This window comes from Papio anubis, chromosome 17 (genome assembly GCF_008728515.1).
Source record: "Papio anubis isolate 15944 chromosome 17, Panubis1.0, whole genome shotgun sequence".
Taxonomy (NCBI): domain Eukaryota; kingdom Metazoa; phylum Chordata; class Mammalia; order Primates; family Cercopithecidae; genus Papio; species Papio anubis.
This window is the reverse complement of record NC_044992.1, coordinates 72,781,006-72,793,166: the sequence shown is the minus strand read 5'-3', so window position 1 is coordinate 72,793,166 and position 12,161 is coordinate 72,781,006. Positions and strand designations below refer to the sequence as shown.

At 65.0% G+C, this 12,161-nt stretch overlaps 1 protein-coding gene across 4 annotated transcripts in view; it reads left to right on the top strand.

The window, feature by feature from the left end:
• The window catches only part of CEP131 (centrosomal protein 131), a 33,941-nt gene extending 22,001 nt beyond the window's left edge, over positions 1-11,940 (top strand). The window contains exons 7-25 of one of the 4 annotated variants that reach the window (XM_031657856.1): positions 895-1,012; positions 1,489-1,617; positions 1,947-2,115; positions 2,528-2,622; positions 3,157-3,339; positions 3,567-3,743; positions 4,339-4,464; positions 4,568-4,693; positions 5,416-5,532; positions 6,391-6,493; positions 7,238-7,439; positions 8,518-8,625; positions 8,753-8,870; positions 8,955-9,029; positions 9,992-10,131; positions 10,497-10,674; positions 10,779-10,942; positions 11,590-11,650; positions 11,722-11,940. In XM_031657856.1, coding sequence (XP_031513716.1) covers positions 895-1,012; positions 1,489-1,617; positions 1,947-2,115; positions 2,528-2,622; positions 3,157-3,339; positions 3,567-3,743; positions 4,339-4,464; positions 4,568-4,693; positions 5,416-5,532; positions 6,391-6,493; positions 7,238-7,439; positions 8,518-8,625; positions 8,753-8,870; positions 8,955-9,029; positions 9,992-10,131; positions 10,497-10,674; positions 10,779-10,942; positions 11,590-11,650; positions 11,722-11,796 — 2,464 coding nt within the window. In that variant the 3' untranslated portion in view covers positions 11,797-11,940. Of the gene's footprint in view, positions 1-894; positions 1,013-1,488; positions 1,618-1,946; positions 2,116-2,527; positions 2,623-3,156; positions 3,340-3,566; positions 3,744-4,338; positions 4,465-4,567; positions 4,694-5,415; positions 5,533-6,390; positions 6,494-7,237; positions 7,440-8,517; positions 8,626-8,752; positions 8,871-8,954; positions 9,030-9,988; positions 10,132-10,496; positions 10,675-10,778; positions 10,943-11,589; positions 11,651-11,721 lie in introns of all 4 variants that reach the window. The other 3 variants (XM_031657858.1, XM_031657857.1, XM_031657855.1) reach the window with 3 other exon arrangements.
• Positions 11,941-12,161: the final 221 nt, after the last annotated feature.

The following is a 12,161-nucleotide window of genomic DNA, read 5'->3' as shown; positions in this document are numbered from 1 at the left end:
TCAGGAGAGTCGCGGGGGTACCTCCCTGCCTGGACTTTCGGAGCCTCCCCCTGGCGAAGCCATCACCTACCCTGCCACCCAGTTAGGTCTAAGGAGACCAGGCCTGTAGACGCAGTGGGTAGCATGAGGGAAGGGGGACCAGATGCCCGTGGCTCTTCAAAACACCCTACTTCTGCCTAGGGCAGACTGCCCCCGAGCTAGGGCTCACACGTTCTGGGTTCTCTGTTAATGCCTTTGCTGAGAGGATCCACACATGGTCCCGAAAGCCAAGGCGAAGCATTTTTTGTTTGTTTGTTTAATCAGTTTCATTCAGCATAATTTGTATACAATAAAAGGTGCCCATTGTAAGTGTGTAGTTCCATGAGCTTCCACCAGGGTGTATAGTGCTGTCTGTGGACACAGCGGACCAAGATAAGGAAACGGCCCAGCACCTCCAGGCTTCCCTCGAGCTCCTTCCTGGCCCTGATGCCAGCAGCCACCAGTCTGTTCCCTCATAGCCCTGCCTGTTGTGACCACCCTCTGTGGAGCCACGGCCTGTGGCCTGCACTGGCCTGAGTCCCGGGCCTGTTGCCTGTGGGCAGGGTCCTGCCATCCAGTGTTCACACCGTAGCCAGGTCATGGGCATCTGAACCGTTCCCACTTCCTGGCGGTTGTAAATAAGGCCACACAGGCCTGCGTGGATAGACGTTTCCTCTCCCCTGGACACCTTCCCAGGAGGAAGGTTTTGGGTTTTAGTGGAGCTGGTCCAGGCGGGCTGGTCCTGCCGTGTGAAAAGAGCTACTTGTGTGCAGCCGCCGGCCTCTCTCTTCCCCAGCTGGACCTTCCACCAGCAACCAGCTGGCTCCTGCCAGGGCGCTGGTCTGGTCTTGGCCCTGAGCCCTTCTCTCTGGGCAGGTTTATCCACCAGGTGAACCAGGCCGCTGTCACCATCCAGCGCTGGTACCGTCGCCAGGTGCAGCGGCGCCGAGTGGGAGCTGCCCGCCTGGAGCACCTGCTGCAGGCCAAGCGGGAGGTCAGTGTGGGCGCCTCAGTCACTCCATGCTCCCCCAGGGGGTCTGGCCCAGAATCCCAGGGCTCTGAGTTTCTGGGACAGGTGGAATCAAAGCCTAGGATTGCCCGTGGGTCCTGTCTCTGGGTGCAGCATCCTTCTTGACGCTGGGTCACTGCGGACGGGCAGGGTGGTCCTCACTGGCAGTCGTCAGGGTGTGGGTGTCGAGAAATGCCTGCTGGGTCCGTCCCAGGCTGGAGGGTCTCCGGAGGACACTCCGTGGGCATGAGCCATCTCCCCCGTGCCAGAGCTGTTGGCCACCTGTGACGCAGGGTTCCTCTGTAGAGCAGAGAAATGACAGGTTCAAGGTCCTGGTGGGGTTTCACCTTCCCTGCTGGCCTGAGATTCCACGAACTCTAGGGGACTCTGGGGCGTTGTGGGGAAGCTTCCAGTCTGGGTCTAGATTCCGTCTTCCCGATGTATACACCACATGGCACCAGCTTCTTTGGCAGGAGCAGCGGCAGCGGCCAGGCGAGGGGACCCTCCTGGACCTGCACCAGCAGAAAGAGGCAGCCAGGAGGAAGGCCCGGGAAGAGAAGGCACGCCAAGCCAGGCGAGCGGCCATTCAGGTGCCCGGGCTGACTGTGCAGGGACCTCTGAGCAGTACCATGGCCCAGGCCTGACCATGGGGCCGATGCTAGGGCTCCCTGGGCCCCGGGACACTGAGCCTCAGGGCAGCGTGGCTGGGGAGCCTGGGGTCGTCCTCTCCCGGGGGCAGTGCTTAGCGAGGCCCCAGGACATCGAGCCTCAGGGCAGCTTGGCTGGGGAGCCTGGGGTCGTCCTCTCCTGGGGGCAGTGCTTAGCGAGGCCCCAGGACATCGAGCCTCAGGGCAGCGTGGCTGGGGAGCCTGGGGTCGTCCTCTTCCGAGGTCAGTGCTCAGCGACGCTCCCACTGCAGGAGCTGCAACAGAAACGAGCCCTGAGAGCCCAGAAGGCGATCACAGCTGAGCGTGGGCCGCCTGAGAATCCCGGGGAGACCAGAGCGCCAGGGACGCGGCGGCCTGCTCAGGAGCTGTCCCCCACGCCAGGCGACACTGCCCACCAGGCCCTCAAGGCCACCAACACTGGTGAGAGTGGCTCTGTGCCCGTGGAGGTGGGCTGGGCTGCAGCCAGGAAGGAGGTGCAGCCCCTGCAGACCTCCCCTCAGCCTCCTGTGCTGCTGCCTGTGTTGGCAGCCCCAGTCCTCGGAGTTAGGGGCCTTGGCCCCCAGCTGACCTGACGAGGGTGCTGAGACCTTGACAAACAAGTGGTCCTGGACGTAGGGGCCCTACAGAGCAGAAGGCCCGGAAGGGTGGAAGGGTGGGGTGGCACTCATCCTCCACAGCTCCACACCCAAAAGGCCATGGATCCCTGGCAGCTCCTCTGCTTCTGGGGTCGCCTCCGCCTCCCCTATGCCTGGCTCCTTCCCAGGGGTGCCTCCAGAGTCGCTGCCCACCCCGGGATGTTCTCTGTGGGATGATGCTGTGTTCTGCTGTGCAGGTGCCGGCCTCCCTGCTGCAGGCCCTGGAGACTGCTGCCTGCCCACCTCCAGCTCGTCCCCAGAACCACAGCAGCCTCCAGAGGACAGGACGCAGGTCTGGGTGCAGCTGTCCTTCCCTCCCTTGTGGTTTTGGCTTTAAGGGCTGCGTCTGTGCCAGGGGTGTCCCGAGCTGAGATGTCCCAGCCGCTCCTCTGCTCTAGGGGCCACTTGTGCCCGGAGAGGCCACCCAGGGGATCTTCTTGTTCTGATGCACGGTGCTGGCTGCCCCGAGGGGAGCCTTCGCTAGGGTGGACCTGTTGGGTTTTTACAGATGTCCTGGGGTCGGGGGCCCTGCATCCTCATCCACAGAAGAGGAGCTTCCGGCTCCGAGGGGTGACGTGACAGCCAAGCCTCCCAGGCTGCTCCGTGGTGGAGCCAGGTGGCTGCACAGCCTGTTTTCCAGGAGTGGGGTGCTGGGAGGAGTCCCTGGTGGCTGGAGCTGCTCTGGGTTTGAGCAGCTGCAGAGACTGGGTGGGAAGGTCTGAGCCCTGGCCTCACCTTCCAGAGGCTGAATGTCAGGACTGGGGAGCTCCCACGGCACCTTCGGGGCTCTGTGCCTTGCTGCATCTGTCTGCCTGCTCTTTTGCAGGACGTTCTCGCCCAGGATGCAGCTGGGGACAACCTGGAGACGGTGGCCCCGAGCAGGGGCAGCACCAAATCCAGGGGGCCCCTGGAGGAGCTGCTGCACACGCTGCAGCTGCTGGAGAAGGAGCCGGAGCCGCTGCCCCGCCCCAGGGCCCATCACAGGGGCAGATACGCCTGGGCCAGCGAGGTGACCGCAGTGTGCGCCCCGCCCTGCCCAGTCTGTCCACCCGTGCCATCCACACAGAGCATGCGGTGGCTGTAGGGGTTGGGAAAATGGGGGTGCCACGGGCTCCTCCTTGCTTTGGTCGCGACCCTCCCTCCCAGAGCCCAGCCTCAGCTGCCACCTCTGTCCCTGGGGACCCCCAGTCCTCAGGCTGCCCTGACAGCCCCTGATGCTGGTCTCCTGTCCCACAGGAGGACGATGCCAGCTCTCTGACAGCTGACAACCTGGAGAAATTTGGAAAACTCAGTGCGTTCCCCGAACCCCCTGAGGATGGGACGCTGCTCTCGGAGGCCAAGCTACAAAGCATCATGAGCTTCTTGGACGAGATGGAGAAGTCTGGGCAGGACCAGCCGGACCCCCAGCAGGAGGTTGCCCCTTGCCCGCTCCCACCTGGCCCCCAGGGGGAGGAGGTCCCTCGCCAGCCCCGACCTGGTCCCCAGCAGGAGGTGGTCCCGTACCATGTACCCACCCAGTTGTGCAGCCCCCACCACGGGACTCTCTCAGGGTGGAGGTGGCAGGGCCCACATTCCCCAACTGCACCCACCTCCCCGCTGCCCTGAGCCGCCTCCACGAGCCTGTATGTGTGGATAGTTCAGGCCTCCGGAGCCTTGTGTCCTCTGGACCACCCATTGGTTTGTCCTTGGTGAACACCAGCAGCCAGGCTAAATGGAGCAGTGACGTGAACTCATTGTCACAGGGCAGGAAGCTGGGAAGCACAGAACTTTTTAAATGGTTTGTTTTTTATTCTTGAGGCCACGGCCCCCATTTCCTGTACTGAGTAATGTGAGTAATGAAAACGGCCTCTGCCAGGCCGCCTGCCACCTGCCCTCCGGCTTCCCACGGGCTCCCCTGTGCAGCAGCCCCTCTGTCCCCGGAGGGCAGGGCTGCAGGGCCATCGAGTCAGGTCCTTGGCTGCCTCCCTGTCCTCTGCCACTGCTGCCTGACGCTCGGCTGTGTCTGCAGGGGTGGGTGCTGGAGGCGGGGCCTGGGCCCCTGGAGCTGGGGTCCGAGGCGAGCACGTCGGTGATGCGGCTGAAGCTGGAGGTGGAGGAGAAGAAGCAGGCCATGCTGCTGCTGCAGAGAGCGCTGGTAACGCTGCGGGCACTGCTAATCCTAGGCCCTCCTAGCCTCCTACCTGCCGAGGCCGGGCCCACTGGTCCCAGCGCCTCCCTCCTCTGCCCTCACCCGGCAGGCGCAGCAGCGAGACCTCACGGTCCGGCGGGTCAAGGAGACAGAGAAGGCACTGAGCCGGCAGCTGCAGCGGCAGAGGGAGCACTACGAGGCCACCATCCAGCGGCACTTGGCCTTCATCGACCAGGTGAGCGGCCTGGGGACCGCAGAGGCCCAGACCCAGCTCGTGGCTCATGGAGACTTCCAGAGTCAGGGGCTTCCCTTTGCCGGTGAGCTGCTTCCTGTGTTGGGGGTCACACAGGTATCTGCTGGATGCATTCCAAGCCTTTCCCGTGCCGTTCCCAGCCGTCCATGCCCTGGAGAGGACACTTCTGTCTTTACCCAGAGCTGCCCCAAGCGAGGGTAGTAGGGGTGTCCCGCCGGCCCCTCAGCTCAGTCGCACCCCTGGCCGGATCCTATTCTGGAGAGAACTCTAGATTTGGGGTCCGTGAGAATAGGGGCCTCCAGGGGCTGCTTGGTGGTCATCACAGGTGTGTCCTGACCTGGGGTCTGGCCTGGGGCCTGCAGTGAGGCTGGTGTGGTCCTAACACCCTTTGGCAGACAGTGGGCCTCCTCCGGGGCTGGGTGATGGGCACGACAAAGCTACCCTCATCCTAGGAAGACCCTGACATCACTGCAGGGGGTGGGCTGGGGCTTCTCTGACATTTTCTGGGTCCCCCAGCTGAGGACAGGACGGCGGATGCAGGCCTGGGCCCGTGTTTGCAGACATGCCCTCCCGCTGGCCCCAGGGTCCATCCACAAACCTAGGAGGGGCAGCCCCAGGAGAGGGCTGCTCTTAGCCTCCTCCATCAGGGGTCCTGCTGGGCTGGGGCCTTGGTGCAGCCACCTCACCTCTGGTCCCCAACATAGCTGATCGAAGACAAGAAGGTCCTGAGTGAAAAGTGCGAGGCTGTGGTGGCCGAGCTGAAGCAGGAGGACCAGAGATGCACTGAGCGTGTGGCCCAGGTGCAGGCGCAGCACGAGCTGGTGAGGCTTCACTCCCCACTGCACAGTGTCCCAGGCCGGGCTCACAGGCCAGGCTCAGCCGGCACAGCCCTCAGAACAGGGTCGGACTCGGAGTCCTCATTCCTGCCTCAGAGTGTCAGGGCCACAGCAGTGGGTGGGGCTGTCTGGGGGAGCACCGTGGCACCGAGCTAGTCCACTCCTGCCTCTCTAGCTGCCAGGCTCTGGGGCGGGGCCGTGGGCCTGCTGTCACAGATGTGGACGCACAGTCCCTGCCCGGCCACAGCACGGTCGCCATGGACCCAGGAGTCTCTGCCTGGCCTGCCCCACTGCCAGGTCCTTGGGCCACGGGACCTGCTCTCTCTGCTGACCAGGTGTTGGTGGAGCACTGTGTGGGGCTCCCTGGGGGCCTCAGCCTCCCTGGCTATGCTTCCTACCAGCTTGGGCAGTGATGGTCCCGAGCCCAGGCTCTGGAGTGGGGCTTGGCACTGGCATTTTAAAATCCCTGCATGTGACCGTGGCTGACAGCCGGAGTTGAGGACGGCCAGTCATGTGGAAGAATGCAGGCTCTGGGGCCATCCCGACAGGCAGTAGCGCTCCTCTCTGGGGCAGGGCTGCTGCAGGCCTATGGCTGCCCTCCCATTTCTCAGGCCACTAAGGTGTGTGACTGGGTGGACCTGGGCCTCCAGCCTGGCCCCCGGCACTGGGGAGGGCAGCCATGGCTCTCTGGAGCCGGCGTGTATGTCTCGGGGCAGCACACCCACCCACGAGCCCCAGCCTTGTGCTGGTGGACTTGGAAGCCCGGCCCTGCCTGTGCCCACAGGGTGGCAAAGGGATGGGGGTGTCTTCGCATCATTTCTTCCTGACCTGTTCTGCTCACAGGAGATTAAAAAACTCAAAGAACTAATGAGTGCCACTGAGAAAGTCCGCCGGGAGAAGTGGATCAGTGAGAAAACCAAGAAGATCAAGGAGGTCACTGTCCGAGGTGGGCCATCCCCTCCCGCGAGCCGGCCAGGTGTGGGGTGGGTGCTGCGGCCGGGGCTTCTTTTGAGAGGGCCATAATTTCAGGCATTCATGTAGTCTGAGACCTTCCTGGGCAGAGGTGAACACTCATGCCCCAACCGCCCCTGTCACGGCCTTCCCTGCGGCCTCTGCTGTGATCCTAGGAGCAGGTAGGCTCCACACAGGAGCCTGGCCCGGCCCCCAGCACCCAGGCAGTGGACTGAAACGAGGGGGCTCAGTGCCTCGCTTCCTCAGGGTTGGGCTAGGGGAGATCGGGAGTTTGTGGACGACTGTGGCACGTGGACCCTGCCACAGGAAGCAGAGTGAGCCACGGGAAGAGGCAGGTGCAGGCAGGGGGATGGGGCAGGAGGCTGGTGGGTGTTGGGGTCTCAAGGGGCCTCGGACCCTTGGGTGGTGTGCAGGGCTCCCTGAGGCCTGGTCTTCTTGCTCTGGACACCTGCTGTCAGGGTGCCTGGGAGCCGTCAGTGGGAGCACCAAGAGTCTCGGGGAGTCCTGAGCCCCACAGGCTGGGGGAGGCGCCGTGGCCCTGTGGGGGCCTCTTCCCCACTTCCTGGGCGTCAGATTCAGCTGTGCTTCAGGTTGGATCCAAGGAGGCCTTGGGTGGGCGGGGTCCCCTCTGGCCCTGAGACAGGCCAGCCTTGTGCCAGGGTTGGGCTTCCCGGGCCCACCCAGCTGGACATGGCCCTAGCCAGTGCTCTGCCCCCAGGCCTGGAGCCCGAGATCCAGAAGCTGATTGCCAGGCACAAGCAGGAGGTGCGGAGGCTCAAGAGCCTTCATGAGGCGGAGCTGCTGCAGTCGGATGAGCGGGCCTCGCAGCGCTGCCTGCGCCAGGCTGAGGAGCTGCGGGAGCAGCTGGAGCGGGAGAAGGAGGCGCTGGGCCAGCAGGAGCGCGAGCGTGCTCGGCAGCGGTGGGTGTTGGCCCCAGGCCGGTGGGGCCAGGACCCGCAGGGTGGGGAGTCAGGGAATCCTCGAAGGTCGGAGTGGGTTTTCCATGTAGAGGTGGGCGAGGGTCTTGGTGCAGCATCCAGGGAGGATGCAGGGCACTTGGCCCTGGAGGGGCCCAGCCTCCTCAGCCAGGCCAGTGTCCTCGGGCTTGTGTCTACAGTCCATGCCTGCCGAGGTCTGCAGGTTCTGCACGGGTGTTTTCCCAGCGTTAGGGCTCGGAACCCCCACCAGACGTCCACTCTTTCAGAACTGGCTCCAGAGCAGCTGACCCCTAGAGAGGCGGCCTCACGGCCCCTCCAGCTCTGACCTTGGGGCCCAGGGACGGTCTCTCATTCACTCATTTGGCCTGGGGTCTGAGGGGTGACTCCTGCTCTTGCATCCTGAGTCCTGGGGACCGGGGACATGCCCAGTGGTGGTCAGGATCTGTGGGCCACAGGGACCAGTGGCAGCCCCTCCCACACTGCGCCACCAGGACAGAGCCTGGAAGCCACCTACCCCTGTCTGCCCTGCTGCCTGTCACGGCTGGTCCACCCCAGATGCAGCTTGGCTGGTCCCCCAGTCTCTCCCCGAAGGTGGGGTCAGGACGAGGCCCTGGCACGAGCTTACTTAGGTCACAGAGCCAGGCACCTGGCACCCTCAGGCCAGAGGCAGGGGAGGTGGATAAGGCCCCACCAGGCACCTGCCTCCCGCCCTCCATACTCATGGGGCAACGCTGAACAGGGTGAGGCCGGCACAAAGGCTGAGGAAAAAGGGAGCCCAGACGCGGCTCCACAGCCACTTCCCAAAGCGCCATGAGGGCCTGGAGCTCAGGGAATTACGGAGCTTGGCTGATGGGCAAGGTCCTCGTGGCCCTGCCTGCCCCGGGGCAGTGGCTTTGAGGGGCCTCAGCTGCCGAGGGGGAGGGGCCGGTTCCAGACAGGGCCCCAGGGGGCTGCTCTCGAGCTCTGAATCAGGTCGGTGGTTGGCCTGTGCCCCTGCGGTGGGTGGGTCCTAGGACTGCCCATCCCTACGCCCCGAAAGTCAGTCCTGACCATCCCGCAGGTTCCAGCAGCACCTGGAGCAGGAGCAGTGGGCGCTGCAGCAGCAACGGCAGCGGCTGTACAGCGAGGTGGCCGAGGAGAGGGAGCGACTGGGCCAGCAGGCAGCCAGGTGCCGCCCGGGGGCACCACGCCCTCTCCCAGGGACCCTTCCCACCTGACCCCTCACCCGCTGACCTCTCCCATCCCTGACTTCTTCCTCTATGATCGCTCACCTGTTGACTCCTCCCTGGCCACAGGCAGCGGGCGGAGCTGGAGGAGCTGAGGCAGCAGCTGGAGGAGAGCAGCTCTGCGCTGACCCGAGCCCTGAGGGCGGAGTTTGAGAAGGGCAGGGAGGAGCAGGAGCGCCGGCACCAGGTCTAGGGCCCGGGAGGCTGTGCTGGGCCTGGCCGGGGGTCTGGGCAGGGTGGGACTGACTAGCCTCTTAATGTCCACCCCCAGATGGAGCTGAAGGCCCTGAAGCAGCAGCTGGAGCTGGAGAGGCAGGCGTGGGAGGCCGGCTGTGCCAGGAAGGAGGTAGGGGCCTGGGTGCCCAGGTGGGCAGGGGATGGGGGCTGCCCCGGGTGGGTCCTGCTGCCGTGGCATCCCGGGGTCTCTTTTCTGGGAGTCACATGTGGCTACTTGGGGTTGTCGTCTGAGCTGACGCTAGTATGTTGCTTTCAGCCCACATTTTGTGTGGGCTCTGGAAGGAAGGATCAAGGGTGCCTGGGGCGCATCCTCTGTGGTCCGAGAACAGGTGTTGCCCCCTTTGCTAGGGGCTGCTCCACCTGTGCGCCCCATGGCCAGCCCACCAACACTCATATGTACAGAGGGGTACACGCACAACAGGGCCCCCCCTTAGTCTCTGGGGCCTTCTGCAGGGGTGGACTTGGCCTCGGTGACAGTCCCACACACACATTCTCACCACCCATGCCCGCCGTGAGGCCACAGCCCAGGCTGACCATGCCCGTCACCTGGTTTCACACCCTGGTGGGCTGGGATGTCACCCAGAAGCCAGGCAGGCTGTGGCAGTGGACGCCTCCGGGCCCAGGAGCATGCTCCCGACACAGGCCTGTGGGACCCAGGGCTGGGCACATGAAACTCGATGGGAGTTTCCAGAGGCTTCCAAGAGGCTGCCAGGGTAGGATCTCGCTGCCTGGGCTTGGGGACCCAGGCCCCGCCCTCAGCAACATGGCAAGTCCGACTTTCCCAGCCCATCTGGTAGCAGATGGTGACCTCAGGCCGTCATGGGCTGCGGGTCTCTGAGGGAGGGGACCCTGGGCTGTGCATCGTGACGATCTCTGGTACGCCTGTGCCCACCCTGGGTCCTGACGACAGGACGTAGCACACCCCAGGACCGGGGCCTGGAGAGGGGGAAGGCCCCTTGCTCCACTGTGGCTCAGAACCTGGAGCCCCCCCAGGACCCCCTGAGGCTGGCCCTGGCCCCGTGGGCCAGCTCCGGGTGGCAACCCCCTAGGCAGCGTGTGTCCCCCCAGGAGGCGTGGCTGCTGAACCGGGAACAGGAGCTGAGGGAAGAAATCCGAAAAGGCCGGGACAAGGAGATTGAGCTGGTCATTCACCGGCTGGAGGCCGACATGGCGCTGGCCAAGGAGGAGAGTGAGAAGGCTGCTGAGAGTCGGTGAGGCCCCGCCGCGAGTGGGACACGGCTGGGTCACCCGCCACGAGTGGGGCACGGCTGGGTCACCCGCCACGAGTGGGTCACCCGCCACGAGTGGGACACGGCTGGGTCACCCGCCACGAGTGGGGCACCCGCCACGAGTGGGACACGGCTGGGTCACCTGCCACGAGTGGCACACGACTGGGTCGCCCGCCACGAGTGGGACACCCGCCACGAGTGGGGCACCCGCCACGAGTGGGGCACGACTGGGTCACCCGCCACGAGTGGGGCACGGCTGGGTCGCCAGCTGGGGAGGCCCGGGAGCCGAGGTGCAAGGACCCATGTGTGACTGGGCTGCAGTGACCCTGCCCTCCCCAAAACGCCAGCATCAAGCGGTTACGGGACAAGTACGAGGCAGAGCTCTCCGAGCTGGAGCAGTCGGAGCGGAAGCTTCAGGAGCGGTGCTCGGAGCTGAAGGGCCAGCTTGGGGAGGCCGAGGGTGAGAATCTGCGTCTGCAAGGCCTCGTGCGGCAGAAGGAGCGGGCGCTGGAGGACACGCAGGCCGTGAGTGGGCGGGTATCAGGTGGGCAGTGGGCACCCCCAGGCCCCTCCTACATGCATGCAGCCACTTGCTAGCAGCCGGCTCACTGCCTCCTGTGCCCACCCAGATGAACGAGCAGCTTTCTAGCGAGCGTAGCAACTTGGCCCAGGTGATCCGCCAGGAGTTCGAGGACCGGCTGGCAGCCTCTGAGGAGGAGACGCGGCAGGCCAAGGCCGAGCTGGCTGCGCTGCAGGCCCGCCAGCAGCTGGAGCTGGAGGAGGTGCACCGGAGGTGAGTGTCGGGGGCTGCAGGGCTGGAGATGGAGGCGGGGCAGGGGAGCAGGCAGGGCCTCTGCAGCTCCAAGCCCCAGGAGGCTGTGGCTGAGGAAGGCCAGGAGATGCAGAGCCAGGGCCCTGTAGGTAGAGGCTTTGGGGCCTTGGAGACCTGGACCTGTTTTCCTCCTTGGCGCTTAGTCCAGGGTGTTGGCCATCCCTGTTGGGGCACCTGAGTGGACCGTGTCTGGGCCTGGCGAGTTCTCCAGGGAGGCAGCTCCCGGGACCCTGGGCTGGGTGGACAGACGCTGAAAGAGCCAGGCGCTGTAAGATTCCTAGTGAACTCCCTCCACGGGGGTCCTACGTCCTTCCTGTGCCGCCTGCTGCCACGGGCTGAGAGGCGGGTGTGGGCGAGGCTTCCCACCCCATTTTGGGTACCAGACCTCTCCAGGTGTGGGCAGGGTCACACTCCAGGGGCCTGTGTTGGGTCCTGACTCAACAGCAGGGGGGTTCCCTGGACAGCTGCCTGGCCAGCCACAGGAGTCGTGGTCAGCAGGGCTGGGACCAGGCTGACCAGGTGGCTGCCCCGGGCACCCTGTGCACTGCAGGCCAGTCTGGGGCCGTGGGGCGGGGGCCACGCTGAAGCCCACCACCCACCACACACAGGGTGAAGACGGCCCTCGCGAGGAAGGAGGAGGCTGTGAGCAGCCTCCGGACACAGCACGAGGTGAGTCCCCGTGGCCAGCCCTGCGGGACCTCAGGGCTGAGAGCAGGCCTGACCCTGCGGGTGTGTTGCAGGCTGCGGTGAAGCGGGCCGACCACCTGGAGGAGCTGCTGGAGCAGCACAGGCGGCCCACGCTGAGTACCAAGTGACCAGGATACTGGGAACACTGCCAAAGAACGGAAGGCAGAGGACAGAGGCTGGACATGCCCCCTGCAGAGGCCGGTGGTTGAGATGCACATGGCTGAGCACCTGTGGCTGCATTTTAACAGTAAAGGAGGCCGTCGTTTTCAGTGCCTTGAGTGACTGCCTTGTCTTCTCTCCTGGGCTAGAGGCCGCCCTAGACCCGCAGGGCAGCCAGGCGTGGGTTTGGCTTTCTTCCTCCCACTCCCCTCTCCAGCTCGTGCAGGCTGACCAGGGAATCATAAAGCTTGGCCATCAGCCCCCCAGCTAGCAGCTGCCAGCACTCGGCCAGCAGCCCCCCTGTGCTCAGCCAGCAGCCCCCCTGCGCTCAGCC